A 26629-nucleotide genomic window follows, 5' to 3' on the forward strand; every position below is an offset into this window, starting at 1 on the left:
ATTCCGTAGCAGGCAAAATATATGGAGGAGGGAGGACTTAGAAAGCGTACGAGTGCAGTCATGGCTGGGGAATCATCGTGGGCGGCAATTGCAGTGTCTCCGTTAACGGCGGAAGAGTTAACGGTGACGGTAAAATGGAGCGGAAAAGAGTACACGGTTAGAGTATGCGGCGATGACACAGTTGGGGAGTTAAAACGACGCATATGTGAAGTAACAAATGTGTTGCCTAAACGGCAGAAACTTCTATACCCTAAAGTTGGTTCAAAACTTGCTGATGAATCTCTTCTTCTCTCTCAGATTCCTCTCAAATCATCTCTCAAAATGACTATGATCGGGTCTGTTACCTTTTTCCACTCAAATTCATACTATACTAACTACTTTCGGATTCAGACTTAAGAAAACTCTCTGTATATGGAAAAAGTAGTTTTTGTTTTCAAACTGAAAAATTGGAGTTGTATTTGACCATCAATACAGATTGGATTTCTTTTTTGAATTTTTGTCAGTTACCTTGGGATTGACACTTAGTAGGCGTTTGCCCCCCCCCCCCCCGCCCCCCCCCCCAACCAAAAAAAAAACCCTAATATTTTTCACTTTATTTGGAATTTTGAAGTTGGAGTTGAATATGGGTGTTGTGTTCGGTTATAGTTTTTGCTAAGAATATTTGGTTGTTTGAATGTACTGAAAGTGAAAAAATTGGGTATTATTTTCTGTATGTGTCCAAAGGTGTTCTGTTATAATCTTATTTTTCAACAAAAAAAGAATGTGCATAGACATATATGCTGATTGCTAGATTGTTTAATTTTAAGTGTGAGTAAATAACTTATAAGCATATCCTCATTTTTATTGTTGTTACCAGCAACCTGAATTGGTGAAAGGTTGCTTTCGTTGTTAAATTCCTAGCAACGATAATAAGGTAGTATGAATAAAGCAATTGGTACATGTAAAATAAGTCTGGATATGAACAATGAAAGGTATTCTGTTTTAATCTCATTTTTCAACAAAATAAAAATAAAAATGAACATAGACATATATGCTATTTGCCAAATGATATAATTTTAAGTATGAGTAGATAACTTATAAGCATGTCCTCAGTTTAGTTGTGGTGTACCAGCACTCCGAATGGGGGAAAGGTTGCTTGTGTTGTTAAATTCGTAGCAAAGATAACAAGCTAGCATGACTAAACCAATTGGTACATGTAAAATAAGTCTGGATATGAGCAATGATGTAAAATAAGATCTCAACAATCAAAATAATTCTTAACTACTTATACATTTTTCGTAGAGGATGGAGCAAGTAGAGAGAAAGACCTCCTCTTTACTTTTTTTTTTCTTAACCGAGCAAATTGCGTGATAGGTATCAGTCGCATATGATTTAAATTTAACTTGGTTCTCCTAACACGGGATGGGGCTAGCATTTTGCATCTAAATGAATCAATATAGCGGATGAATTTGTGACACCATGTAGGCATGTCGTACCATTATTTTAAAGTCTATGCTGCATTAGTGCATTTCAGGTATTACTCGTAGTTTATTTTCCTTTGGTACTTGAAAAGATAATTCTTTGGCAGTTATTGATGAGTACTGAATGGCCAAGCTAGGTGTCCCATGCATCTAGGAGGAGTCAAATGCTTAAAAAGGATATTGACAGCTATGTTTATCACAACATTCACGCTAAGAGTCTTATGAGACCTATTTAAGAAAAGAAAACATTCACGTTAATGATCCAAAAACCAATTTGAACAATTTTCGGCTAGACTCAAGAAAACCCTTCAGTGAAGCTGTACAGTTGCAGATTTCACAGGACACCAAAATAGACAGTTATATCTCTTCTTTTAGTGTAAGTGTTCCACAAATGTTATATACATAGTTTAGTTTTCCAGCCTCATACCATGTTTTATTGATTAGTATAAGCTATTTATATTCTCAACAAGGAAGGTGAATAACTTCATCTTGTGTGTTTTGATGTAAGGTGTTCGGCTATAGGGAAGAGAAGGTTTTCCATTGTTGTCTATCTAATTACTTTTAACTGGATGCGAGAAGAATATCACTTTAGGCTCTTGAGATGCAGATCCCTTTAGGTATTAGAGAGGGAAAAGTCTCTCCATAAAGGAATTCCTTTTTCGATGCAGGATATTGAAGAGGCCGGCTGAGATAAAGGCTTTTCTTACAAGCCTTCTTTTATATGCTTATCCTGTTACAAAAGATTACGTGCAATCAAAGCTTTCTATATTATGTGGTTTGGTATGAGAGAGTGTTTGTTGCATCTTATTCTGAAGGAAGTTCACTCTTAACTTTCCTTGCTGGTCAACTTATGATAAGTAGAATCATGCGTATAAAATATAAATCAGATAGCTAGTCATCTGAGGTAAGACCTGGTAGCAACAAGTCCTACCTTTTTTTTTTTTTTTTTTTTTTTAAAAAAAAAAACTATGAGGCTCCACTTGGTAGTACAGTTAAGTAATTCATGGATTGTTAGATGGAGAGAATAATAATATGGAGATTATAATTGTAAAGAATCACAAGATGTAAGTATAAACTAGCAAGGATTCGCAATATGAGACATCATATTGTGCTTGATGTCCAGGCTATTTGCTTGGATTGGAACCAAACTTGAACTTCTGTGCCCTTAATGCCTAGGTCTTAATATATCAAAAAACTTTCTCATCTATTCAAAAAGTTACTATAACAAATGTGGTAAAATCATTCTTAAATATGTTTCATCATATTATAATATGTGAAAATAAGCACAAAATTATGTTTTTAAATTAGAAATATTAATAAAAGAAATTTTTAAGAAAAGAGCATTTAATTTGCATGTGGTCTATAAGTGGGTTAATCATCTTGCTATATCAGCGTAGATTATTATCTTTTGCGAGGTACCTAGAGATAACTTTTGTCATTAATGTCGTAATACGGTTGGATTCTAAATTATTTATTGTCAAAAACCACCTCCAGATGGTATTGGATAATACAACCAAATGGCCAATTTGAAATATGGTATTTAATGCGGGGTTTAATTGACATACCAAATGTTGGCTAGCAATATAATTGATAATAGTTATCTTGACTTAAAAAAATTGATAATAGTTATCTAAACTGCATGTCAAAATCTTGTTTATTAATTTCACCTATCTCAAGTTTCTAGTAAGTGAACAAAGCAACTGGTTAGTGGCTTGATGTCTGATTCTTGTATGACTTGATAATAATAAAGGGAAAATAGATTTTAGCATTCTGTTTCCAAGGAAAATCAAAATTTCTGCTGTTTGAATCAGTGTGAATGGAAACACATTCATGACCTATTTATGTTATGTTGTATAAACTGATTTGTGTTAAATCTTTTATTTACTCATTAAAGTGCATTCACCCTGTGACTTGGTGGCATTGTGCCATTTTTGTCCACTCAGTTGCTTTTTGATATTTTCTAGAGAATATGTTTGATGTTATGTTCTTGGTGATGCTTGAAACATGACAATTACATCTTCTCTCTTTCTCTCCTCTTCCCTCCATCTGTAGGGATAAGTTATTGGGTTTGTCGTATGTGCACTGTTGCTTGAGTTTGCAACATTTGAATTATGAGAAGAAGAGTTCAATTATGATAAAGGAATATATTTATATTGCTTTAGCCACAAGTTTGTTAAAGGTCTTGTTGCTGCGATATCTTGCAACTAAACCTAATGAAGAGAATTTTTTTGACTATCGGACTTTAATTAGGGGTAATGAGTAGCCGATCAATTTTTTTAGGGGTAATGAGTATTATTTTGATTTGCAGGACAATCGAAGATGATATAATTGTGGATCCAGTGGAATCTCAAGATATTGTTGATGATTTTGAGCTTCAGCAAGAGGAAGCTGTTGACATTAAGGATAAAGAAGTCAACAAACAGAAGTTGAGAAGGCGTGTTGAGCAGCACAAGGTTGTTCCGTTATTGCTTTTCAATTCTTCTAATGAAAATCGGATGTAAAGGAAACTTGTGAACTTTTTACGCCGATACCCTTTATACTACATTTGCTTTTACTTGTATGCGTCATTGGAACAACTAATTAAACACATTTATAGAGACAGTCACTTTTCATATGCCCGGAGAGAATGATGGTCGGATTTGGAAATAGAGGAATTCTTTTCTGTGATATGAAAGAAGAATAACATTAACAAAATCTTATAAAAGGGAAATATTGCATTGGTTATAATTCAGGATCTTTTTACATTTCATTTTTTAATTGTCCCAGCCTAGATTAACAGCCTGGAGATATCTAGTTCGAATCCACTCTGTTTGAGAGGATCTGCTCCAGCCTTAGTGGGCAGGATTACCTGGTACCCATTATTATGAGGGCAGTAGCAGGCTACTGGTGGACTAATTGAGGTGTGTGCTAGGTAGCCCAAATACCACAATCATAATAAAAAATCATTTTTGGTTCACGGGGACGGGGGCGAGGGTTAGGAGGGGTAAGTGGGTTAAAGGAGCCTCTAGGTTGAGAGTAGGGTCTTGGAACATTGGGACGTTAACGGGGAAGTCCATAGAGCTAGTTAAGATTCTTAAGAAGAGGAAGATTAATATAGCTTGTGTCCAAGAGACTAAATGGGTAGGTCCTAAAGCTAAAGAGGTAGACGGGTGTAAGCTATGGTTCTCTGGTAGGTCGAAGTATAGAAATGGGGTGGGCATTTTAGTAGATAGTGATTTAAGGGACCAGGTAGTAGAGGTTAGGAGAGCCACTGATAGGATGATGTCGATTAAAGTGGTCGTTGAAGGGCTCACTTTGAACATTATTAGTGCATATGCGTCGCAAGCGGGCTTAGGCGAGGAGGAGAAGAGGCGCTTTTGGGAGGATTTGGACGAATTAGTGGGAGACATACCGCCTACTGAGAAGTTATTCGTGGGAGGTGATTTCATGGGCACATCTGGCCTATTTCGGGAGGTTATGATGATGTGCATGGAGGCTTTGGCTTCGGGGACAGGAATGGAGGAGGAGTCTCACTTTTGGATTTTGCAAGAGCTTTCGGGTTGGTGATAGTCAATTCGAGTTTCCCAAAGAAGGAGGAGCACTTGGTAACCTTCCGTAGTTCAGTGGCTAAGACCCAAATGGACTTTTTACTCCTTAGGAAGGACGATAAAGGTCTGTGCAAAGACTGTAAGGTCATTCCGAGCGACTATCTTACAACCCGACATAAGCTCTTGGTGATGGATTTACGGATCAAGATGACGAGGAAGAAGAGGGTCGTGGATGACCGACCTAGGATCAGATGGGGGAGTTTGACCACGACTAGTGCCGTGAAGATGGGAGAGAAATTGAAGGTTATGGGGGCCTGGGATAGTAGTGGGGATGCGACAAGTATGTGGGATAGGACGGCTAGTTGCATTAGGGCGGTAGCAAGGGAAGTGTTGGGGGTCTCGACAGGTAGTCGTGGCCAGCATCGAAGGGACTGGTGGTGGAATGGAGAAGTTCAAGGGAAGGTGGAAGCAAAGAAGGTGGCGTATGCGAAGTTGATAGAAAGCAAGGATGAGGTAGAGCAGTGGACGAATAGGGAACTTTATAAGATGGCGAGGAAGGAGGCGAAATTGGCGGTTTCGACGGCAAAAACGGCAGCTTTTGAACGCCTACATGCTGAACTAGAAGAGAAAGGAGGGGATCACAAATTGTTCAGGCTAGCCAAGGCGAGGGAGAGAAAGGCACGTGATGTGGTTCAAGTGAAGTGCATCAAGGACGAGCATGGCAAAGTATTGGTAGAGGAGACTCTCATTAGACGGAAATGACAGTCATACTTCTCCAAACTCTTAAATGAAGAAGGGGACAGAGACATTGTGTTGGGAGATTTAGAACATACAGGAAGGCGTCACGATTTTGGGTATTGCAGGAGTATTAAGGTTGAGGAGGTTAAGGGTGTTGTTCATAGGATGCGCAGGGGAAGAGCGACCGGACCTGACGAGATTCCTGGGGAATTTTGGAAGAGTGCGGGCCCGGCAGGTTTGGAGTGGCTGACTAGGTTGTTTAATGTCATCTTTAAGACGGCAAAGATGCCTGAAGAATGGAGGTCGAGTGTAATGGTCCCTCTATACAAGAACAAGGGAGATATCCAGAGTTGCAACAACTATAGAGGTATCAAGCTGCTAAGCCATACTATGAAAGTGTGGGAAAGGGTGGTGGAGATGAGGGTGAGGAAAGACGTGTCTATTTCAGAGAACCAGTTCGGATTCATGCCGGGACGCTCAACTACAGAAGCCATCCATCTTGTGAAGAGACTGGTGGAGCAGTATAGGGAGAGGAAGAGGGACTTACACATGGTATTCATCGACCTAGAAAAGGCTTACGACAAAGTTCCAAGAGAGATCCTATGGAGATGCTTGGAGGCTAAAGGTGTACCTGTGGCGTACATTAGGGTGATCAAGGACATGTATGAGGGAGCCAAAATCAGGGTAAGGACAGTAGGAGGAGACTCAGAGCACTTTCCAGTTGTGATGGGGTTGCATCAAGGATCAGCTCTTAGTCCGTTTTTATTTGCCTTGGTGATGGATGGATTGACGCGGCAAATTCAAGGTGAGGTGCCATGGTGTATGCTTTTCGCGGATGACATAGTCCTGATTGACGAGACTCGTAGCGGAGTTAACGCTAAGCTGGAGGATTGGAGACAAACTCTAGAGTCTAAAGGGTTTAAGCTAAGTAGGACCAAGACAGAGTACTTAGAGTGTAAGTTTAGTGAAGCACCTCAGGAGGCTGGCTTGGAAGTGAGGCTTGGTACCCAAGCCATCCAGAAGAAAAGTAGTTTTAAGTATCTTGGGTCTATTATGCAAGGCAGCGGGGAGATTGACGATGATGTCACACATCGTATTGGGGCAGGGTGGATGAAATGGAAGCTTGCTTCCGAAGTGCTATATGACAAGAAGGTGCCACCACAACTTAAGGGCAAGTTTTACAAAGTGGTGGTTAGACTGACTATGTTGTATGGGGCGGAGTGTTGGCCAGTTAAGATCTCTCACGTTCAAAAGATGAAAGTTGCTGAGATGAGAATGTTGAGATGGATGTGTGGCCACACCAGGAGTGACAGGATTAGGAATGAGGATATTCGGGACAAGGTGGGAGTGGCCTCGGTGGAAGACAAGATGCGAGAAGCGAGATTGAGATGGTTTGGACATGTGAAGAGGAGAGACACAGATGCCCCAGTGCGGAGGTGTGAGAGGTTGGCCATGGATGGTTTCAGACGAGGTAAGGGTAGGCCAAAGAAGTATTGGGGAGAGGTAATTAGACACGACATGGCGCAGTTACAGCTTACCGAGGACATGACATTAAATAGGAGGGTTTGGAGGACCCACATTAGGGTAGAAGGCTAGTAGATAGTCTCACTATCCTGTCTTATTAGTAGTCGCATTATCGTAGTATAATTTCTTAGTGCTCTGATTTATGCTATTATCTGTTATTTCCTGTGCTTTGATTATTCTATGTTATCTGTGTCGCTTGCGTTACTTCATTTCCTTATCGCTTTGAATCTCTTAGCCTTATCTGACCTCTTTTTATGTTTTTTTATGTTTTTTTATTGAGCCGATGGTCTTTCGGAAACAGCCGTCCTACCTTGGTAGGAGTAACGTCTGCGTACACTCTACCCTCCCCAGACCCCACGTTGTGGGATTTCACTGGGTTGTTGTTGTTGTTGTTGGTGTTGGGTTTACATTCTTTTCATGAGATCCTCTTGGCAAAATGTTTGATTAATATACATCGTTATAAAAGATAATTGTGAAATGATAAAAATTTACATATGAAATCATACTTTAAGACAAATAATAGTATGTTGTTTTTAGTTGTGGTGGCCTGTTCAGAATGTGGTTCTTGAGGAGGGAACATGGTGTGGATTGAGGGGCAAATGGGTAATATACTGTCATGTAGTGGCATTAAGCCCCAAGATATGGAGTCTAATGTTGTGCAGGTGGCACTAAAGCAAATGACTATGATAATTGGGCTATTATGACCTTCGATTGGCAATTCAGAGGACTGACTAAAGTAAGAAGACTACTTAAATGCAGTTATTTTACTACTGCATGGCACCATAAGTGGCTAATTCTGTAGGAAAAGATCCTACATCCTAGAAATCAGCCTTCATCAAAGTCTTGGTCGAACTAATTGAAGCTGAGGAAATGGACAACGTAAATGGGAGCCATGTTTCAGTAGTTTCTTTTAGTATGTGCAGATACATCTTGTATACATATTTTCTGCCACCATCTTGGATGTTAATGTGAAAGGAAATTTGATTTATTCAAAGAAAACAAAAAAAAAAAAAAAACTTGGGCCCTGAGTGATCTAGATTTTTTATCAAGTTTAGATTTTTTTTTTTAAATACCAAGAAGTCCATTGTTTTCAAATTTGAAAGTCGGTGTATACCCATGTCCACTTAAACACCAGATTCTGTTCATCGAATGATCATGATGTACACCTACCGCGTATATCTAATAGCTGAGAATTTCCTGAATCAATTCTCAACTATTTTCCAATAAAAAATAGTTGAGAATTGATTCAGGAAATATTTATGATTAAAGTGATCATCAGGCATTCTTCAAATTCTTTCTCTGTGGACCAAAAATAATGAGGATACCGTGTGGCTTGCTCCATTTGGTATATTTAAATGATGGGAACTTCCACTTTTCAACCTGATAACGTTTTGAGTTGTAATGTAGCTAGACTAATTTACCATTATCAGTTCATATTTCAAAATACCTTCTGATGTTATTTTGTTGTTGTTCTTTTTCTTTTTCCGGGGGGAAGGGTGCGTGGTTGGAGTTGGAAGGAGCAGAGAGAAAGTACATTAGTGGGGTGAGCCATGGAAGTAGAGAAGAGGGTGAGAATAAATCAACATGATGGGGTGTGGGAAGCGAAATGGGAGGGATAACAATCTGGTTGGAGGACAGGGCGATAAAGGGTAGAGGAATTAGAGAGACAAGACTTTATCCACATACGAAATGACTTGTAAAAGAATTAGAGGACCTGCTTGTGGCCATTCTTTCTGACTTAATGGGGGATGTTGCTTTAATTTGTTTGGGGTTATAAATTGATACAAGATACTCAAGTTAGTAATAGTTTTACTAAAAGACTAGAATGTATCCTTTTGTGATGGTTCAGTGTGTGCATGGAACCCATGATCCCAATTGACCCTATCATTCTGGTCTTGAAGGGTTTGTTTCTACCTCTTGCATCATGATCATTCACGATAACATGCATTTTGATGCTAGAAGCATTGAACTACTATTCATTATCAGTGCACAAATTCTTAACTATTTTTCTATTTAGCTAAGTTGTTTTTTGGTAAGATGTGGCTATTGCTGCGGTATATTCAACTATAACCAAGTATACAGTAGTTTTGAAATTGCATCCAGTATATTTTCTCAATAATAAACAGCTGATATTGCATGGGTTAAGATCATATGATTTCTTACTTGCCTATTTATGATGATATTGGTGATTATCCAGATTGTGCTCCGTAATCCTTGCCGTGAAGGTAAAAAGCTGCTTGTTCTGGATATTGATTATACTTTGTTTGATCACCGGTCAACTGCCGAGAACCCACTCGAACTCATGAGGCCTTGTAAGTGTCTTACCTGTCAATATTTTGCAGTTATCTTAGCTTGTTTAATGCTTAATTTTGTCAATTACTGCACGCAGATCTTCATGAGTTTCTCACGGCTGCTTATGCAGAATATGACATCATGATATGGTCGGCAACCAGGTCAGTATTTGCTTTTAGAATCATTGATAACTCTGATATTTTTGAAAATCAAAATATGTATTGGGAAAGAGCTTTGATCTATATGCATTGCCTTATTCATTTTCTTTTTGCAGCATGAAGTGGGTTGAGTTAAAAATGGGACAACTTGGTGTACTCGATAATCCGAACTATAAAATTACAGCTATGCTGGACCATATGGCAATGATAACAGTACAATCAGATCGTCGTGGAGTTTTCGATTGCAAGCCATTAGGCCTAATTTGGGCTCATTTCCCAGAGGTTGACTTTTTTTATTTAGTTGCTTCTTTCTTCAATGGATTTATGGCTCAGAAAGATGATTAAACATTATGTTGGCATCAATATCTAAAGTTCGATATTCTTAATAAGTGTCTAAAAGATGGTAATCTTGATGTTGTGCAGTTTTACAGTCCCAAAAACACTATAATGTTTGATGACTTGCGAAGGAACTTTGTGATGAACCCACAAAATGGGTTGGCTATAAGGCCATTCAGGAAGGCACACGTGAATCGGAGCAGTGATCAGGAGCTCATGAAGCTTACTCAATATTTGCTTGCCATTGCCGATCTTGATGACTTGAGCGTTCTCGATCATCAAAACTGGGAGTCCTTCAATGAGGACAGTTTCAAGAGGCGTAGACATGCCTGAGCATCTGCAATCTTCAACAGTCAAAGGAAAAACTGTTTTGTGCTACTAGGAGATAATTGGACATTTCTGATGTATACTTCGAATTATTAGGCAGAAGGGACTATGTTTTGCTGAAGTCATTTTGTATTTGGATGATCATGGAATTGCACTTATCTTGTATCTAGCTATTTTATTTTTCTTACAATCCTACATTGGATACATTTCTTGTGAGTCGAGGGTCTATCGGAAACAACCCCTCTTCCCCACAAAGGTAAGGTGGTTGTTGTTGTTGTATGGTCATGGAATTTTCGTGTTACATTAAGTTCCTTATACATCCAGCACGGCTGTAAACATTCTTGTGTGATTCAGCGCTAAAATCCAGATTTTTTTTTTTGTCTTGATGCACTTTATCTTTCATATTTCAAGTAAGGAAGTTGAAAAAAAATACGCATACTATAAGTTTGTAGTTTTGCGTACTATTTAAAGAAAGGAGCCACAAAAATGGGTCTCTGAGCTTAAGTGTGATAATGATATGATCTAATGGATTCTAGAAACTTTGCTTGTTTAAGAGTCTGATACAGACTGGACCTTGCAATTGAGTATGAGATAAATGTAAATTTTGGATTAAAAATCTAAAACGGCCAAACGAGTGAGCCAAAAGCGTAAATGACAATCTATATATAATATAAAGCTAGGCATAGACAAGGTGATGTGACACATCTCTATGACCTCCATTCCTATTTATCTTTTTTCTCATTTTTTTGAATTTTTCTGTTTAACATATCTATTTAATTTTCTCTTTCCCAACATAAATAATACAACCGTTAACAATATATTGAACTAAAACTAATGAAACATACGGTTACAACCATTTAGTCGACATAGTATTAAGCTGCAAACGTGCCTTTTCGGATGCATATAACATTAAGCTGCAATTGTCTTTCCTTATTCCAAGTTAAAAGTTTTAACTTCCCCACATCTTTCAAGTAATTTATAAAGGCTGCAAATCCATAAGCATCCTATTTCTGATCTAATTCATTTTATGTCGTTTGACAAAATGATTTTACTTTCTGCTTGATCAATTTTGATGTACTAAAACTGCTTCTATTTTATTTTCTAAAATATAGGTGACTGAACTTTCTCCAGGAGAGGCCGAGAGCGTGGCTGGTGGATATGAGAAAAGCATCAATCATATTATAGTTGGTTTAAAAACTGTTTAAGGAGCCAAAAAGTTGAAGCTTGAGCCTACTGTATATGATGCCTTGATTAAAGAAAAGGTAAGCGTTTGTGACATACCTGTCAATAGAGGCAATTTTCCCCTTCGATAAGAATGATTATGAATATTCTTCCCTTCGTAGCATCAAAATGTTTACATCTAAGTTGCACCATTTCTTTATGGTGTCATTTTATTTAATCATTCTCTGCCGCGTGTTCTAAGAAGGCGCTTTTTTTTTTGTGAGAGAAATGCACATTTTCCATATTTTAATGTGGCACAGTCTATGTTTATGATGCTTTAAGTGCAAATGCCTAAGAAGATCAGTACAACACTCAATGGTGGTGATATTATGCTGGCTGTTTTCAAAATTGGTGGTGAGAATTTCTATTTTTTTGATGTATACACTTTCCGATAGAAACATATTAATAAATGACATGGTTGTCTATGAAATGTGAACTATGAACTATGAACTATGATTTTATATTTTGCAGGGGTAAAGGTAACTTGCCTTATTGATTTCATCAAGAAACTTCCATCAACATAGATTCTTCACATTGCTAATTTTATGTAAAAGTGTTCAGTGTAATATTTTTTTACTCCCAAAACACTTATGAGAATATTTTGATGTCTCTTCTTCCTTCTCTCAGATTATCTTCTTTAATGGAAGTTGTATTATTTTTGCGCTAAATAAGAAAAAAAAAACTTAGTTTTATTACTCGAATTGATTATGCGTTAAATAAGAAAAGAAAAAAATTTAGTTTTATCACTCGTACTGATTATGCGCTTCTCTTTATTGGTGCTAGAGAAAAAGGAAGTGAGAGAGAGAATGTGAATTTGCAGAGAAAAAAAATGTGGATAGTTGGAAAATAATTGGATATCTATTTCCTTCGAGTCTTCGATATGGATTCATTATTTTATTTATTTTCCTTCTTCTTTTCATTCTTAGTTCTACTTGACTTTGAATTATGAGAAAACTAAAAAAATTCCTTTGTGTATAGTTTATTATCCATGTAATTTCCATGCATAATTTACGCTTTGCAAATTTCAACAAAACCACAAAAAAAAAAAAAAAAAAAAAAACGAACGAATTAAGGGTAATCTATTTCCTCTAACAAATTATAGTATAAGGTTTTTTTGAATGAATTCTAATGTAATGTTTAGTTCCTTATCTTCTTCTTTTTTTCAAATTTAGTTAAGTTACCTAAACTTAAATGCTAAGATGGACAAGATAAAGGTGTAACACTGACAAGTTGATTATTACACAATAAGCTAAAGAAGCAAAACCACTCTTTTTACATGTAAAAATAATTATTAGCCACCATATATCCTGCAATTTTTCATTATTATATTTTTTATTTTATGTTTTGTTTTTCAATTTTAAATAGTTAATTATAAAGAGTTGTTTCGTATTTATATTGAAATGTTTTCCGTACAAACACTTTAGGCTAAATTTTATATCGGATGTTAGATTAGTATTTTCTTTCATTGAAGATATGACGCTAAAATGATTATTTATATACATGATAATTTATTTCTTCGACTTTATCTAGATTTACAAACAAAATACATACTCTATTAATTTTAATGACTGCGCGAAGTGCGGATTACTTCACTAGTTGGAAATAAATCGTATATTTGTAACACACCCTTCAAAGGTCTCCCTAGAAATACGCATTCTTAGTACTAAGTCATCGTCTTCATACTCTTAATTATTTTTGGTAAACCAAAAAATGACCTCCTTAATTAATTGTCATCTTATTTATTACCAAATCCAGTGTATTAATTAATAATGCTCGTCTCTTTTCCTTCTTTCTTGATCCTTCTTTTTCGCTGCCATTTTCATCTTCTTTAATAACTTAAACAAAAGCTTAAGTTTTATGAATGAATTAGCACTGAGATTTTGGTTTTTATTCATCAAAGATCAATGGGTTTTGGTCTAACTTTAGTGTTATCTCTCGTCCTTTTTATTTATCCAGTTTGTGAGTAGTGACACTCTTCTTTTTTATGTCCTTTTCTTATCTTATTTTATTGTCTTTGTGATCGTGTGAATTATTTATAATCTGTTAGTCGTTCAAATAATAGATATGGAAGTAGAAATGGTTAATTTAAGTTGTAATGCAGATGGCTATGATTCACTGGATCCCATGGGGAATATAACTATCAAATGGGATGTCATATCAGACAATGAGGCTAATCAAGTCGTAAGTTTTTTCCTTACAATTAAATACACACAACACTATGACAGATTTTTTTTTTTTTAATATACACTCACAACATTGGATTGATTATCACTTGTATGAGTGTTGTCTATGACATCAGAATAGTACAGGGCCGGGCCATTATCTACTGAGTTTCGAACAGTGTGTCAGTTAGGCCTCGGGGAAAGAAAAAAATAGTGCATGAAAAAGAAACATGTGTAGCCAAGAAGTTGATAGAAGCTATTGTGATGTGCAGCTGTGTTTTTATCATTTTCTTACTGTTAGTAGCTGTGTTTTTATCATTTTCTTACTGTTAGTGAAGTTGATATATAATTATAAGGAATCAAAGTTTTCCAGCAAGGCAACCTCTATGATGATGTTTATGTGGTTTTGGGGCAGATCCAGTTCGATTTTGAGATGAATAAATAGTTAGTTATTAGCTGTTAAAGGTTATTTTTACAGTACTTGTTTGCTAAAAATGAGACAATAAAAGTATCAAGTAAATTAGGTGAAATAATTCAATCTAAAGCCGTTCAGATGGTGATTCCACCACAGTCGAGACAATTGAGCGGTGTTTTCTGCTTTTTTATCTTGTGAGGTGACTTTTTTTTTTGCTTTTACAATCCAACTGGGACGTTAAGTCTAGGTAATAAGATTTTGGGAAACAGATGTTTATGTTTATGAAAGAAATGTCGAAAGCTTTGGGCTCATAGGTTGGCCAAGTATGTACATACGATGTGATTGTTATTAAGAAGAATTATTCTATGCTTAGGCTCGTTGAATTTGGGGGAGAGCTATACTCTTATGTTTAGAGCAGAACCTTTATCACTATGCTTATCCCTTGAGTTGATCAAATTAGAGTTTCAAATCCACATGCTGGTATAGTTAATTAAGACCAACAGCCATGGTAAACAATGGCCTACGTTTGTGTGAATGCCTTATATGCCAAACATGTTCCCTAAGAACGTTCGCCTAAAATCTGAATGCCTTATGAAGCTTTAGAGGTTTACGAATTGTCCACCAATGTCTACTGAAACATAAAGGGACTATAGAGCTTCTCGTGCTCATGCAGGACGTCCTGAAGGAGGAAAATAGAAAGGGACAAGATGTACTTTGTTTTTAAAAAAATAGGGATGGCATGCTGGAAAATATGATACAAGAATTTTCCTGCATACTATTTCCCAAATTCATTGACTTTATTCGTGGACCAGAATCTCTAGATAGCAGCCAAATTTCTCAAACTAAATCTGTAGTTTATCTTCTTTGTTATGCTTTCTGTCTCATTCATGAGGCAGTAGAGACGAATTAGCGAATGTTTGAACTATTTGTCTATCCCAGGTTACTGTCTCAATCTACAACTATCAACTATTCCGCCATGTAGAGCAACCTGGTTGGAAGTTAAGCTGGGATTGGCCTGGTAATGAAATAATATGGGATATGTGGGGTGCTGAAGCTACTGAGCAAGGCGATTGTTCCAAAATCAAAGGAGAAAGACCACCCCATTGTTGTGAGAAAGAGCCTGTGATTGTTGACCTCCTTCCAGGAGCTCCTTATAATAGGCAGGAAGCAAATTGCTGCAAGGGAGGAGTGCTGACATCGATGACTCAAGACCCTGGAGAGTATGGGGCTTCTTTTCGGATGAGCATTGGAAGTGTTTCCAATGATGGATCCGGGCCTCGTATGCCTGAAAACTTCACACTTGGTATTCCTGGATATACGTGTGGTGATCCCGTTCAAGTACCCCCGACTAAGTTCAACGTGGATAAAGGACGTCGAAAGACTCAATCCGTTGGTAAGTAAAATAGCTTCTGCTCATCCTACCTATCAGATGATCATCTTCCTTTACCATACTCAGTGTCGGCTTTAGGATGAAGCTGATAAAGCAAAGGCCTTTGCGGCCCCATTTTTCCCAGTTATAGGTTTGTAGAGTAGTTTTGAAAAAATGAGTATTTTAAAGTAAAAAGTAGTACTATAATTTTTTAATTCAAACATAAAAGAAAACTTACAATAGATTTGAACAATTTGAAGCATATGAAAAATTATAACTAGCGTTATCTAGAAACCGGTTGGTCAAAACAACGATGTGTACATTTCATGCCCGAGAAATCATATTGACCATATTCCAACTAAGTTTATTTAAGGAGATGCACGTGCATGAGCTAGTTTTATGAAATATACTTTGAGACCTTTTGTTAAGATTTGATTTAGACCATAGTGTAACTTCAACTCATTGACATCTTTCAATTTTAATCTGTTTGTAACGATTGCAGCTACGTGGGACGTGATTTGCTCTTACTCCCAGTTTAGAGCATCATCTTCTCCAACATGTTGTGTTTCCTTATCTGCTTTCTACGACAAAACAATTGTGCCATGCTCCACATGCAGTTGTGGTTGTCAGGGACAGCTAGGAGCAGATCGATGTGTGAAGTAAATATCTTCACTATAACCTCAGTTTTCGTACATTATTTCGCGTACTGATGTTCCTTTCCTTTGAATAAACTAAATGGTTGGTTAGTCTGCTGACAATATCTTCTTTCTCTGCAATTCTAGTTCTAGCAGAGGCGGAGATAGTATATAAAATATATGTTCGGCAGATCCCAGTAGTTTTAGTCTAAATCCTGTATCTGTGTTAAAAAAATCACTAAATGTGTACAAAAAGTAATTCAGAACCCAGCTGTTAGCACTTGAGGCTGTTTTCTAGAATCCAGAACTCAAAATAAGGTTCAAATACTAGTTCCGCCTCTGGTTCTAGTTTCCACCAAAACTTGTGCCTGATTAACAAGTCTAATAATTTTTTTATATCTTGTTCATCTAATATGTCTTTCTTCTTGTGGGTGGAACTATAGGAATGGCGAAGTACCACCACTTTTAGGACTGGACCGCAACGAACCGCCAAGGCCAGTAGTAGAGTGTACGCATCACATGTGCCCAATTCAGGTTCATTGGCATGTAAAGCAGAGTTATACACAGTATTGGAGGGTGAAAATGACTGTTAAAAACTTTAACTATGTTAAGAACTACAGCCAGTGGAACTTGGTCGTCTTGCACCCGAATTTGAAAAGCGTAACACAGGTTTTCAGTTTCAACTACAAGCCCCTTGATCAGTATGGTGATACAAGTAAGTTTTACCAATGCCTAAGTTTAGCATTTCCTTTATGTTTGTATCAATTAGGGTCGGCTATATGAATCTCGTGTATCAATTTTTTTTTTCTTCGTGCAGACAACACTGGAATGTTTTATGGGATTCAGTATTACAATGACATGTTGCTACAAGCAGGTGGAAGTGGGGTTGTGCAAAGTGAGTTGTTAATGCACAAAGATGCAGGGATTTTTACATTTAGGGAAGGATGGGCTTTTCCAAAAAAGATTTCATTCAATGGACATGACTGTGTTTTGCCTCCACCTGATGAATATCCAAAGCTTCCAAATACTAGTCAATTTTTGGCTCCTTCAATACTTACCATCATTGTTTTCTCCCTCTCTTTGATATTACAAGTGTGGTCTCTTTAATTCTTTATCATGTGTGAAGTCTTCAAGGAATGGATGAAGTGAGACGATTAGCAAAGCACAAGTATATATGTTTTACTTTAAAAGAAAGCTTTCATCTACTTTTATGAAACCCTTGGAAAAGAACATATTCTCATAAAATTGGAGATTTCCTTTTTTTGGGATGCGTCGTGGGGGAGAGTATATGCCAATTCCTAAAAACCATAATAGAAGTTTGATTGATAAAGACAACTACTGTATATAATTTGTATATAATTTTTCTCATTTTTTGGGGGTCAATTTGGAACCTTATACTGAGTCGGATAAATTAATTAAAAAGCAAGAAATTGTTTTCTTGGGAGTCCAGGCGAGACTGATATTTAATATTTGTCTCCTTTTTTTCATATCTTACAAAAATAGGCATGATTTGTTTAGCGAGCAAATTTCATGATTATGCAGATAGTTGGGACGATCCGGCATAATTTGAGTAATCCAACAGTACAACTAGGTTGCATATAGCATGATATCGTACTAATTTATCATGATTTGTATTTTTTCGTCATTTATTATAATGACAATTCAACGATTTGTGAGTAATCCAACATAATAACAAGGTTGCATATAGCATGAAATCATCCAATTTAATTTGTCATGACTTGTATTTTTTTCCTTGTTTTAGGGCAGACTTTGATACTTTTGAGGGTGACAGTGGAAAAGTTGACAGATAAGTCACCCTTCATTTGTTTGTAAATTTGAAAAATAATGATCTAACCAATTTGCGCATAATCGAACAGAATAGATAGGTAGGTTGATAGAGTATAAGTCATATCACTCTGTCATTACATGTCCTAGTTCATTGGTTTTGATTCCGCTTGTTGTGTCTCTTTTATCATATTTGTTGCTCAAATTAAGCATATTTTATGTAATCAAGTGGGAAAAGGCTCAAATGGTAATGGTGGTGGCATTTTTAAGCTAAACTAGTCTTAGTATACGTGCGTTGCACGTGTGCATCACGTCAATACATAAAGTTTTATATAAAACATAAATATATCTAAACGATGTGTTTAAACTATAATATAAAAACAGGAAAAGTTGCACGTTACGAAAAATGATAAAGTTTATCGTCTTAAATAGTTTAATGCTTTTTTTTTAAAATTGATTAAACATGGGCTATATCAACATAAAAAAAGTAAGCTATGAGAGACAATCACTTTTTGGTATATACACAAGAACCTACCCAAATAAATTTATAAGTGGCGTCAACATTTAAAAAATGAACAAATAAATTCATGTAATTAAGAAAATTAAATTATTTGAAAAAAAATGATATTCCAACAATAGCTACCGCAATTCAAATAAAGTTGATCTTTCATATAGAGAGAAGAGTTGATTCAACGTGTTCTTGATGGATTGGTATGACTATGAAACTTTAGCCACAAGTATGAGATGCTTCGTTAACTTTAAAGTCCTAATTTACATATTTTAAACAAGAAAATATTTAATAACTAAAATATTATTAATTTAAAAGTCTCAATATAAAAAATTAATTCAATTAGAATTCTGATCGATATAAATATATTTTTAAAGGATAAAGAAATAAATTAATGTTCTTTAGCATGACGTGTAGCCTAGCGATTATTGTAAAATTTATAGTTAAAACTATTGATCTTTTAATACATGAATAATTTAAAAATAATTATTTAACTGATAAATAAAAGGACTCCTATATGATTGAAAAAAGACTTCAATATGATTTGTATGTATTAGGAACCACTAACTTTGAAAAGGAAAAAAGGGCTCCTATAGGATCAATAAAGGACTGCTATATGATTTGTATATGCCAATTTAAGTTTTTCGTGAACAAAAAATAGTGTTATATCATAATAATTGTTATAAAATGAAGCTAAAAGAGTAATAATATTAAAGGATGAAAACTATAAACATAGAGTGACAAAGAGGAGAGATTTTATTATTCTTCCAAAATGTGTTTCAAGTACATTACATATGAAAACTTATGCCTCTATTTATAGTGCTACATATGCATTCAATATATGAGATAATTGAAGAACCATTAATATGGTGGAAGATAATGGAAGAGGCATTATATTTGTGTAGTGGACATCCATTCTATATTTCATAACACTCCCCCTTGGATGTCCATAGATGACGTATATCGTTAAAAACCTTATTAGGAAAAACCCTGTGGGAAAAAGCCTCAATGGAGGAAAAAGAGTACACATATCTAATAATACGCTTTGAGAGCTGCCTCATTAAAAACCTTACCAAGAAAACCCAATGGGACAAAACTTGATTAAGGAAAAAAGAGTACAACGCGTATTTCACTCCCCCTGACGAAGACCAATATTCAGATGTCGGAGTCTTCGCATTCCAATCTTGAATATCATCTTCTCAAGAGTTGAAGTTGGCAAAGATTTGGTGAACAAATCTGCAGGATTGTCACTTGAACGAATTTGTTGCACATCAATATCACCTTTCTTCTGGAGATCATGTGTGAAAAATAACTTTGGTGAAATGTGCTTCGTTCTATCTCCTTTTATAAATCCTCCTTTTAATTGAGCTATGCATGCAGCATTATCTTCATATAATACTGTGGGTAATTTTGTATCACACTTCAAGTCACATCTTTCTCTGATGAAATGTATCACTGATCTCAACCACACACATTCTCTACTTGCTTCATGAATAGCTATTATCTCAGCATGATTCGAAGAAGTAGCAACAATGGACTGCTTTGTGGATCGCCATAATATAGCAGTACCTCCGCATGTAAACAGATAGCCTGTTTGAGATCGAGCTTTATGTGGATCAGATAAATAACTTGCATCTGCATAACCAACAAGATCTGTACTACCTTTGTTAGTATAAAACTGACCCATATCGCTAGTTCCCTTCAGATATCGCAATATATGCTTAACTCTGTTCCAATGTCTTCGTGTACGAGAAGAGTTATATCTTGCTAACAAATTAACAGAGAACGCTATGTCAGGTCTTGTAGCGTTACCAAAATACATAAGTGCACCAATTGCACTAAGATATGGTACTTCAGGACCAAGAAGCTCTTCATTTTCTTCTTGAGGTCGGAACGGATCTATACTCACTTCAAGTGAGCGAACAATCATTGGAGTACTTAAAGGATGCGCATTGTCCATGTAAAATCGTTTTAAAACCTTTTCGGTATAAGCAGATTGATGGATAAAGATCCCATCTGTCAAATGTTCAATCTGCAAACCAAGACAAAGTTTTGATTTTCCCAGATCTTTCATCTCAAATTCTTTCTTTAAATATTCAATCGCCTTTTGGAGCTCTTCTGGAGTTCCAATTAGGTTTATGTCATCAACATAAACAGCGATTATAACGAACTCTGATTTTGTTTTCTTAATAAAAACACATGGACAAATGGCATCATTTATATAACCTTCTTTTACCAAGTATTCACTGAGGCAATTGTACCACATGCGCCCTGATTATTTTAGACCATACAACGATCTTTGTAATCTGATTGAATACATCTCCCGAGACTTTGAGTTAATTGCTTCAGGCATTTTAAATCCTTCAGGAATTTTCATATAGACTTCATTATCAAGTGAGCCATAAAGGTAAGCTGTAACCACATCCATCAGATGTATTTCAAGGTTTTCATGTACAGCTAAACTAATGAGATATCGAAATGTTATGTCATCCATAACGGGTGAATATGTTTCTTCATAGTCGATACCGGGTCGTTGAGAGAATCCTTGTGCAACAAGGCGTGCCTTGTATCTCACAATTTCACTTCTCTCATTCCTTTTTCGCACAAAAACCCATTTATGGCCAATTGGTTTTACACCATTAGGCGTTTGGACTACAGGTCCAAAAACCTCACGTTTGGCAAGTGAATTCAATTCTGATTGAACTGCCTCTTGCCATTTTGGCCAATCATATCTTCGTCGACATTCTTCGACAGATTGGGGTTCCTGATCGTCAATGTCTTTCATAATATTTAGTGCAACATTATATGCAAAAATATTATCCACCATAATCTTCGATCGATTCAAATTTATCCCATCACCAGAAGAACTCAATGATAGTTCTTTATTTACTTGAGTCTCGGGTTCCCTAATATCTTCAGGAGTATCAGGATTAGTCAGATCTTGAATATCTTCATGATATTCTTTCATAGTGTCATTTTGACCATTTTTCGTGTTTCTTTTTCTAGGATTTTTATCCTTAGAACCTAATGGTCTACCACGCTTCAGGCGTGCATGAGATTCAGAGGCTATGACACTAGTAGATTTTCCCTTTGGGACATCAATTCGGATAGGCACATTCTCTGCAGGGATATGTGACTTAGTTATCCTTTTCAAATCAGTAAAGGCGTCTGGCATTTGATTTACTATTTTTTGCAAGTGAATGATCTTCCGGATCTCCTGTTCACATATGGGGGCACGTGGATCAAAATGAGATAGTGATGGAACTTTCCACACAATTTCTCTTTTGATTTCTTTTCTCTCTCCCCCTAATTGTGGAAAATTTGTTTCATCAAATCGACAATCTGCAAATCGGGCAGTGAATAAATCTCCCGTCAATGGCTCAAGATAGCGAATAATAGAGGGTGATTCAAACCCAACATATATACCTAACCTTCTTTGGGGGCCCATCTTAGTACGCTGTGGTGGTGCTACAGGCACATATACAGCACAGCCAAAGATTCGGAGATGAGCAATATTTGGTTCATGACCAAATACTAATTGTGACGGGGAGTATTTATTATAATGAGTCGGTCTGAGACGAATAAGAGATGCTGCATGTAAGATAGCATGTCCCCAGACGGTAGTGGGCAACCGTGTTTTCATAAGTAGTGGTCTTGCTATCAATTGTAGTCGTTTAATAAATGACTCAGCAAGGACATTTTGGGTATGAACATGTGCTACAGGATGTTCAACTTTTATCCCAACTGATAAATAATAATCATCAAAAGATTGAGACGTAAATTCTCCGGCATTATCGAGGCGTATAGCCTTAATGGGATAATCCGGACACTGTGCCCTTAAGCGTATTATTTGTGCCAATAATTTCGCAAACGCCAGGTTTCGAGACGATAGGAGGCACACATGAGACCATCTTGAAGATGCGTCTATTAGGACCATAAAATATCTGAATGACCCACAAGGTGGATGAATAGGTCCACATATATCCCCATGTATACGTTCTCGAAAAGCAGGGGATTCAATGTCAACTTTCATTGGTGATGGCTTAGCTATCAACTTACCCTGATAACAAGCAGCACATGAAAATTCACCACTTTCAAGAATCTTCAGGTTCTTAAGTGGATGCCCATTTGAATTTTCAATAATTCGTCTCATCATTATTGATCGAGGGTGACCTATTCGGTCATGCCAAAGCACAAAAGTACTTGAATCATTAAACTTCTGGTTTACGATCGAGAGTGCTTCAATTGTACTAATTTTTGCATAATACAGACCAGAAGACAAAGTTGGCAATTTCTCCAAAACATATTTCTGGCCGGAGACATTTTTTGTAATGGCAAGATATTCATCATTTATTTCGTTTAATGTCTCAGCGTGATATCCATTACGGCGGATATTTTTGAAACTTAACAAGTTTCTTGGGGATTTAGAAGAGAATAATGCATCTTCTATAACAAGTTTCGTCCCCTTAGTAAGAAATATAGTAGCTCTTCCGGAGCCTTCAATCAATTTCGAATTACCAGAAATTGTATTAATATTTCTCCTTTTTCTACGCAAGTGAGAAAAGTATTTCTCATCTTTGAATATGGCATGTGTTGTTCCACTGTCAATCACACAAATATCTTCATGATTGGTCATTGATCCAAATAAAATTTGAGGAATTTCCATAGATTCTTCGAGGCTTTTAAAGTATTTGCTCGAAACGGCAGAGTCTCGTGCTAATAACGTGTTATAAAATGAAACTAAATGAGTAATAATATTAAAGAATGAAAACTATAAACATAGAGTGACAAAGAGGAGAGATTTTATTATTCTTCCAAAATGTGTTTCAAGTACATTACATATGAAAACTTATGCCTCTATTTATAGTGCTACATATGCATTCAACATATGAGATAATGGAAAAACCATTAATATGGTGGAAGATAATGGAAGAACCATTAATATGGTGGAAGATAATGGAAGAGGCATTATATTTGTGTAGTGGACATCCATTCTATATTTCATAACAATAATCTTATATGAATCAATAGTATCTCTGATTTTTAATGTCAAGCACGGCATTACAGGGTGGGCATGGTACGATATGATACGGTATTTAAAACTTTGGTACGGTAATTTTGGTATTTGGTTTCTAAAAATATTATACCATTACCGTACCAAACTAATTCGGTATGGTTCGGTATTTTAAAGTTCAGTTTCGGTATTTTATGGTACGGTAAATCGGTACCATAGTTTGTCCGACTTGGACTTACATATACTCATATCATGGAGAATTATGACTTCCGCTACTTAAGAGTCTCAATTATTATGTACTAAACACCTTACACATGGAAAAATATTCAAAAGAAAGTACAATCAATGTCATTCGTAAATCAATTACATAAAAAAGACATTTAAATCAAGATAAGGTAGTCAAAGTTCCAACGTTTAAACAATTAGTTTTCTAATAATACTAGTTTATATGTTTGTTAGTATTATAATACTAAGATATATGAATTGTATATGTAATTATATACTTCGGTATGGTATTCGATATTTCGGTATTTTCTTTATGAATACCGAATACCATACCAAATACCAAACTTTTTAAAAATGCATACCAAATACCATAATACCGAAACCGTGGTATAAAAAAGTTCGATTTTAGTATGGTAATCGGTATCTACCATACCATACCCACCCAGTCGGCAAGAACTCAGCACGTTGGTCATATAAAGTTATAAACTTTCCTAACTGACTTTTTCTATGAAGTTAATGATGTACAAACTCATTTATGGTAAAGGGGGATCAAAAACCCTTTATATAATATGTGGTATATCTTTATAATATACATATCAATTAATAACCATAATAAACAAATAAAAAAAAATAAGAATAACTAATTCTCCCGAGCCTCGATATCATTATATTTTCAGTCGGTATGTACAATATATGAAAAAATTGGAAATATTTTATATCTGTAGCTAGTGCATTATGTTTTTCTTTGGGTACATATTGTACAAAAAGATTTGACATATTTGGAGCAATTTTCTTTCTACGTTTTATGCGTGTCTCTCTTTCTAGGTAAATCTGAATAATTAGAAGAGCACAATAGATTGCTGAAGAACATATATATGCCACTCATATCAACGTCAACTGTATTTAATTATTTATGTATCCTATTAGTACAATATTTTCTTAGAATCTTTAACTTTAATATTTTCTCCATACACGAATATGCTAAAATAATAAAAGTCGTTTAATTCAATTCTAGCAACAAAAATAGCAAGTATTTTTATGAGCTACTTCTTTACTTAAACAACTAATATTGTCTTGCACTTAAGAAATTGAACAGAAAGGATGATAAAACAGCCATGATAGCAACGTCTTATCCTACAAATTACAACTTAATTCTAATAAATTATTAGAAACTTGAAATTTTCACTAAAAAAAGTAGTGAGACAGACAAAAGTAGTGAGAAAGCATGAGGAATTTTTTTGCAGCTTACTCTACGTTTTAGGTTGTACTTCTTGAACATGCTAATTTAAGCTGAACTTAAGCTATTACCAAATTTGCTCCGGCTAGAAGTTCAAGCACTATGATTTTCCATTGATACACCTCCATGCCCTTTGAAGCTTTCATCTACTTAAAAAAAAAAAAAAAAAAAAAAAAAAAAGGACAGGATTAGGAAATTATTGAATTGCATGTACCTAGGTTTATGTTTCATATTGGGAAAAGGTTCCTTATATAGATTCAGAAATGGTGCAAAAGACATGAAGAGCATCCAAGAGGAAGAATAATTATAGTTAATAGTCTCAATTAAAATAATAAGAAAATAATTATATAATGTAAAATCTTAATGATAAAGTTCTAAATATTATAATATATTGTAGAGTTCAAATAGGTTAATAACCAAAATTTCAAATTTTAGAATGAACTAAATTTTATTTACTAAATCCTTCCTTATTAAAAGTAAGGATGCTAATATTTAGGACTTCACAACTTTTCCTATTTGCCGTTGAAGTTCATGTTCATGCGGCAAAGAGTTCAATTATAGACAATTCTCATTTAATTAATGAATTTTAAAATCAACTAAATTTTATTTACTAAATCCTTCCTTATCAGAAGTAAGGATGCTAATATATAGGACTTCACAACTTTTCCCTATTTGCCGTTGAAGTTCATGCGGCAAAGAGTTCATTTACAGACAATTTTCACATAATTAATTTATATTGATATTAAATAAGTAAATAATAATTTTAAGAAAAAAGAAATGACAATTCTGTCTATTGTAGAATCTTTTAATGAAGAGCAAAAAGTCCCTCATATAAACCTAAACAAACTACAAAATGGCCGAAATATAGAAACTTAATACCCCTAATTGAAGGGGAAAAGAATACTCCTAATTAATGGAGTTGAAAGTGATAATTTTATAACAAACCTACAGAAGCCATATGGGCTTTTTGGGATTGATAATCAATTTCAGTCGGACTAAAACTCTTCCTATAGAATAATGATAATTCTACAAAAGATCAAAAAAGTTACTAATATTTATTTTTATAGGTTTTACTTTTTAGAGTCCAAAATCTGATATAGTAAGTAGTAACGTGTTGTAGTTATTGATGGAAAAAAACCGTGTAGTTATTGTTATAGGAAATAGTTAGATGAACTTTATTGTTTGTTCAAATAAGGAAAGTTTTAATAATTTTTTTTAATTGATTTCAAAATTCTAAATATTTAAAAAATAATTATTCAGATTTTAAAATCTTAATATTTAGGCAAATTATTAAATGACTATTTTTTCTATTGTAAAGTCTTTTAATGAAGGGCAAAAAGTTTAATTAATATTTCTAAAATTCTTCGTGCTTTTTATGTAGTATAGATTATTAACGAGTGACATGAATGAATTTTTTTAATAGTTTGATGACATATTTAAGTTTATTCCTATTACCAAAGTTGTCTTACCAAATCCAAAAAGTACTCTGTTTCTATATTTTATAGTAACAAAGTTGTCTAACGTATCCCAAATTGCCGATTTATTAAGTAGGTAATTTTGCGGGGTAAAACTCGTATTACTATAATCTAGGCTTTTCACCGACCTCCCCAAAGAAAAGAAAAAAAATTAATCCTATTCCTGCTCAAATTAGGAAACAGTAATTACAACTTAATTAGGCAACTTCTATTACCAAAAC

At 35.3% G+C, this 26629-nt stretch overlaps 2 protein-coding genes across 2 annotated transcripts; both read left to right on the forward strand.

The window, feature by feature from the left end:
- LOC132598669 (ubiquitin-like domain-containing CTD phosphatase) lies at positions 1 to 10748 on the forward strand. The gene is made up of 6 exons (XM_060311672.1): positions 1 to 335; positions 3769 to 3913; positions 9447 to 9561; positions 9639 to 9702; positions 9816 to 9981; positions 10123 to 10748. The coding sequence occupies exons 1-6, from the start codon at positions 22 to 24 to the stop codon at positions 10366 to 10368; spliced, it is 1050 nt and encodes a 349-aa protein (XP_060167655.1). The 5' UTR covers positions 1 to 21; the 3' UTR covers positions 10369 to 10748.
- A 2552-nt stretch (positions 10749 to 13300) lies between these two features.
- Positions 13301 to 17358, forward strand: LOC132598670 (COBRA-like protein 6). Its single transcript, XM_060311673.1, has 6 exons — positions 13301 to 13542; positions 13685 to 13764; positions 15100 to 15553; positions 16032 to 16188; positions 16608 to 16879; positions 16982 to 17358. The coding sequence occupies exons 1-6, from the start codon at positions 13488 to 13490 to the stop codon at positions 17269 to 17271; spliced, it is 1308 nt and encodes a 435-aa protein (XP_060167656.1). The 5' UTR covers positions 13301 to 13487; the 3' UTR covers positions 17272 to 17358.
- Positions 17359 to 26629: the final 9271 nt, after the last annotated feature.

This window comes from Lycium barbarum, chromosome 6, assembly GCF_019175385.1.
Source record: "Lycium barbarum isolate Lr01 chromosome 6, ASM1917538v2, whole genome shotgun sequence".
Lineage (NCBI taxonomy): Eukaryota > Viridiplantae > Streptophyta > Magnoliopsida > Solanales > Solanaceae > Lycium > Lycium barbarum.

Excerpts from the sequence above, each read along its gene's own strand:
- LOC132598670 (XM_060311673.1), top strand. The coding sequence starts at position 13,488 with ATGGGTTTTGGTCTAACTTTAGTGTTATCTCTCGTCCTTTTTATTTAT. Across the intron at positions 13,543-13,684 it reads CCTTTTTATTTATCCAGTTT|ATGGCTATGATTCACTGGAT; the intron begins GTGAGTAGTGAC and ends GTTGTAATGCAG. Across the intron at positions 15,554-16,031 it reads TCGAAAGACTCAATCCGTTG|CTACGTGGGACGTGATTTGC; the intron begins GTAAGTAAAATA and ends TAACGATTGCAG.
- LOC132598669 (XM_060311672.1), top strand. The coding sequence starts at position 22 with ATGGAGGAGGGAGGACTTAGAAAGCGTACGAGTGCAGTCATGGCTGGG. Across the intron at positions 3,914-9,446 it reads GGCGTGTTGAGCAGCACAAG|ATTGTGCTCCGTAATCCTTG; the intron begins GTTGTTCCGTTA and ends GTGATTATCCAG. Across the intron at positions 9,703-9,815 it reads ATGATATGGTCGGCAACCAG|CATGAAGTGGGTTGAGTTAA; the intron begins GTCAGTATTTGC and ends TTCTTTTTGCAG.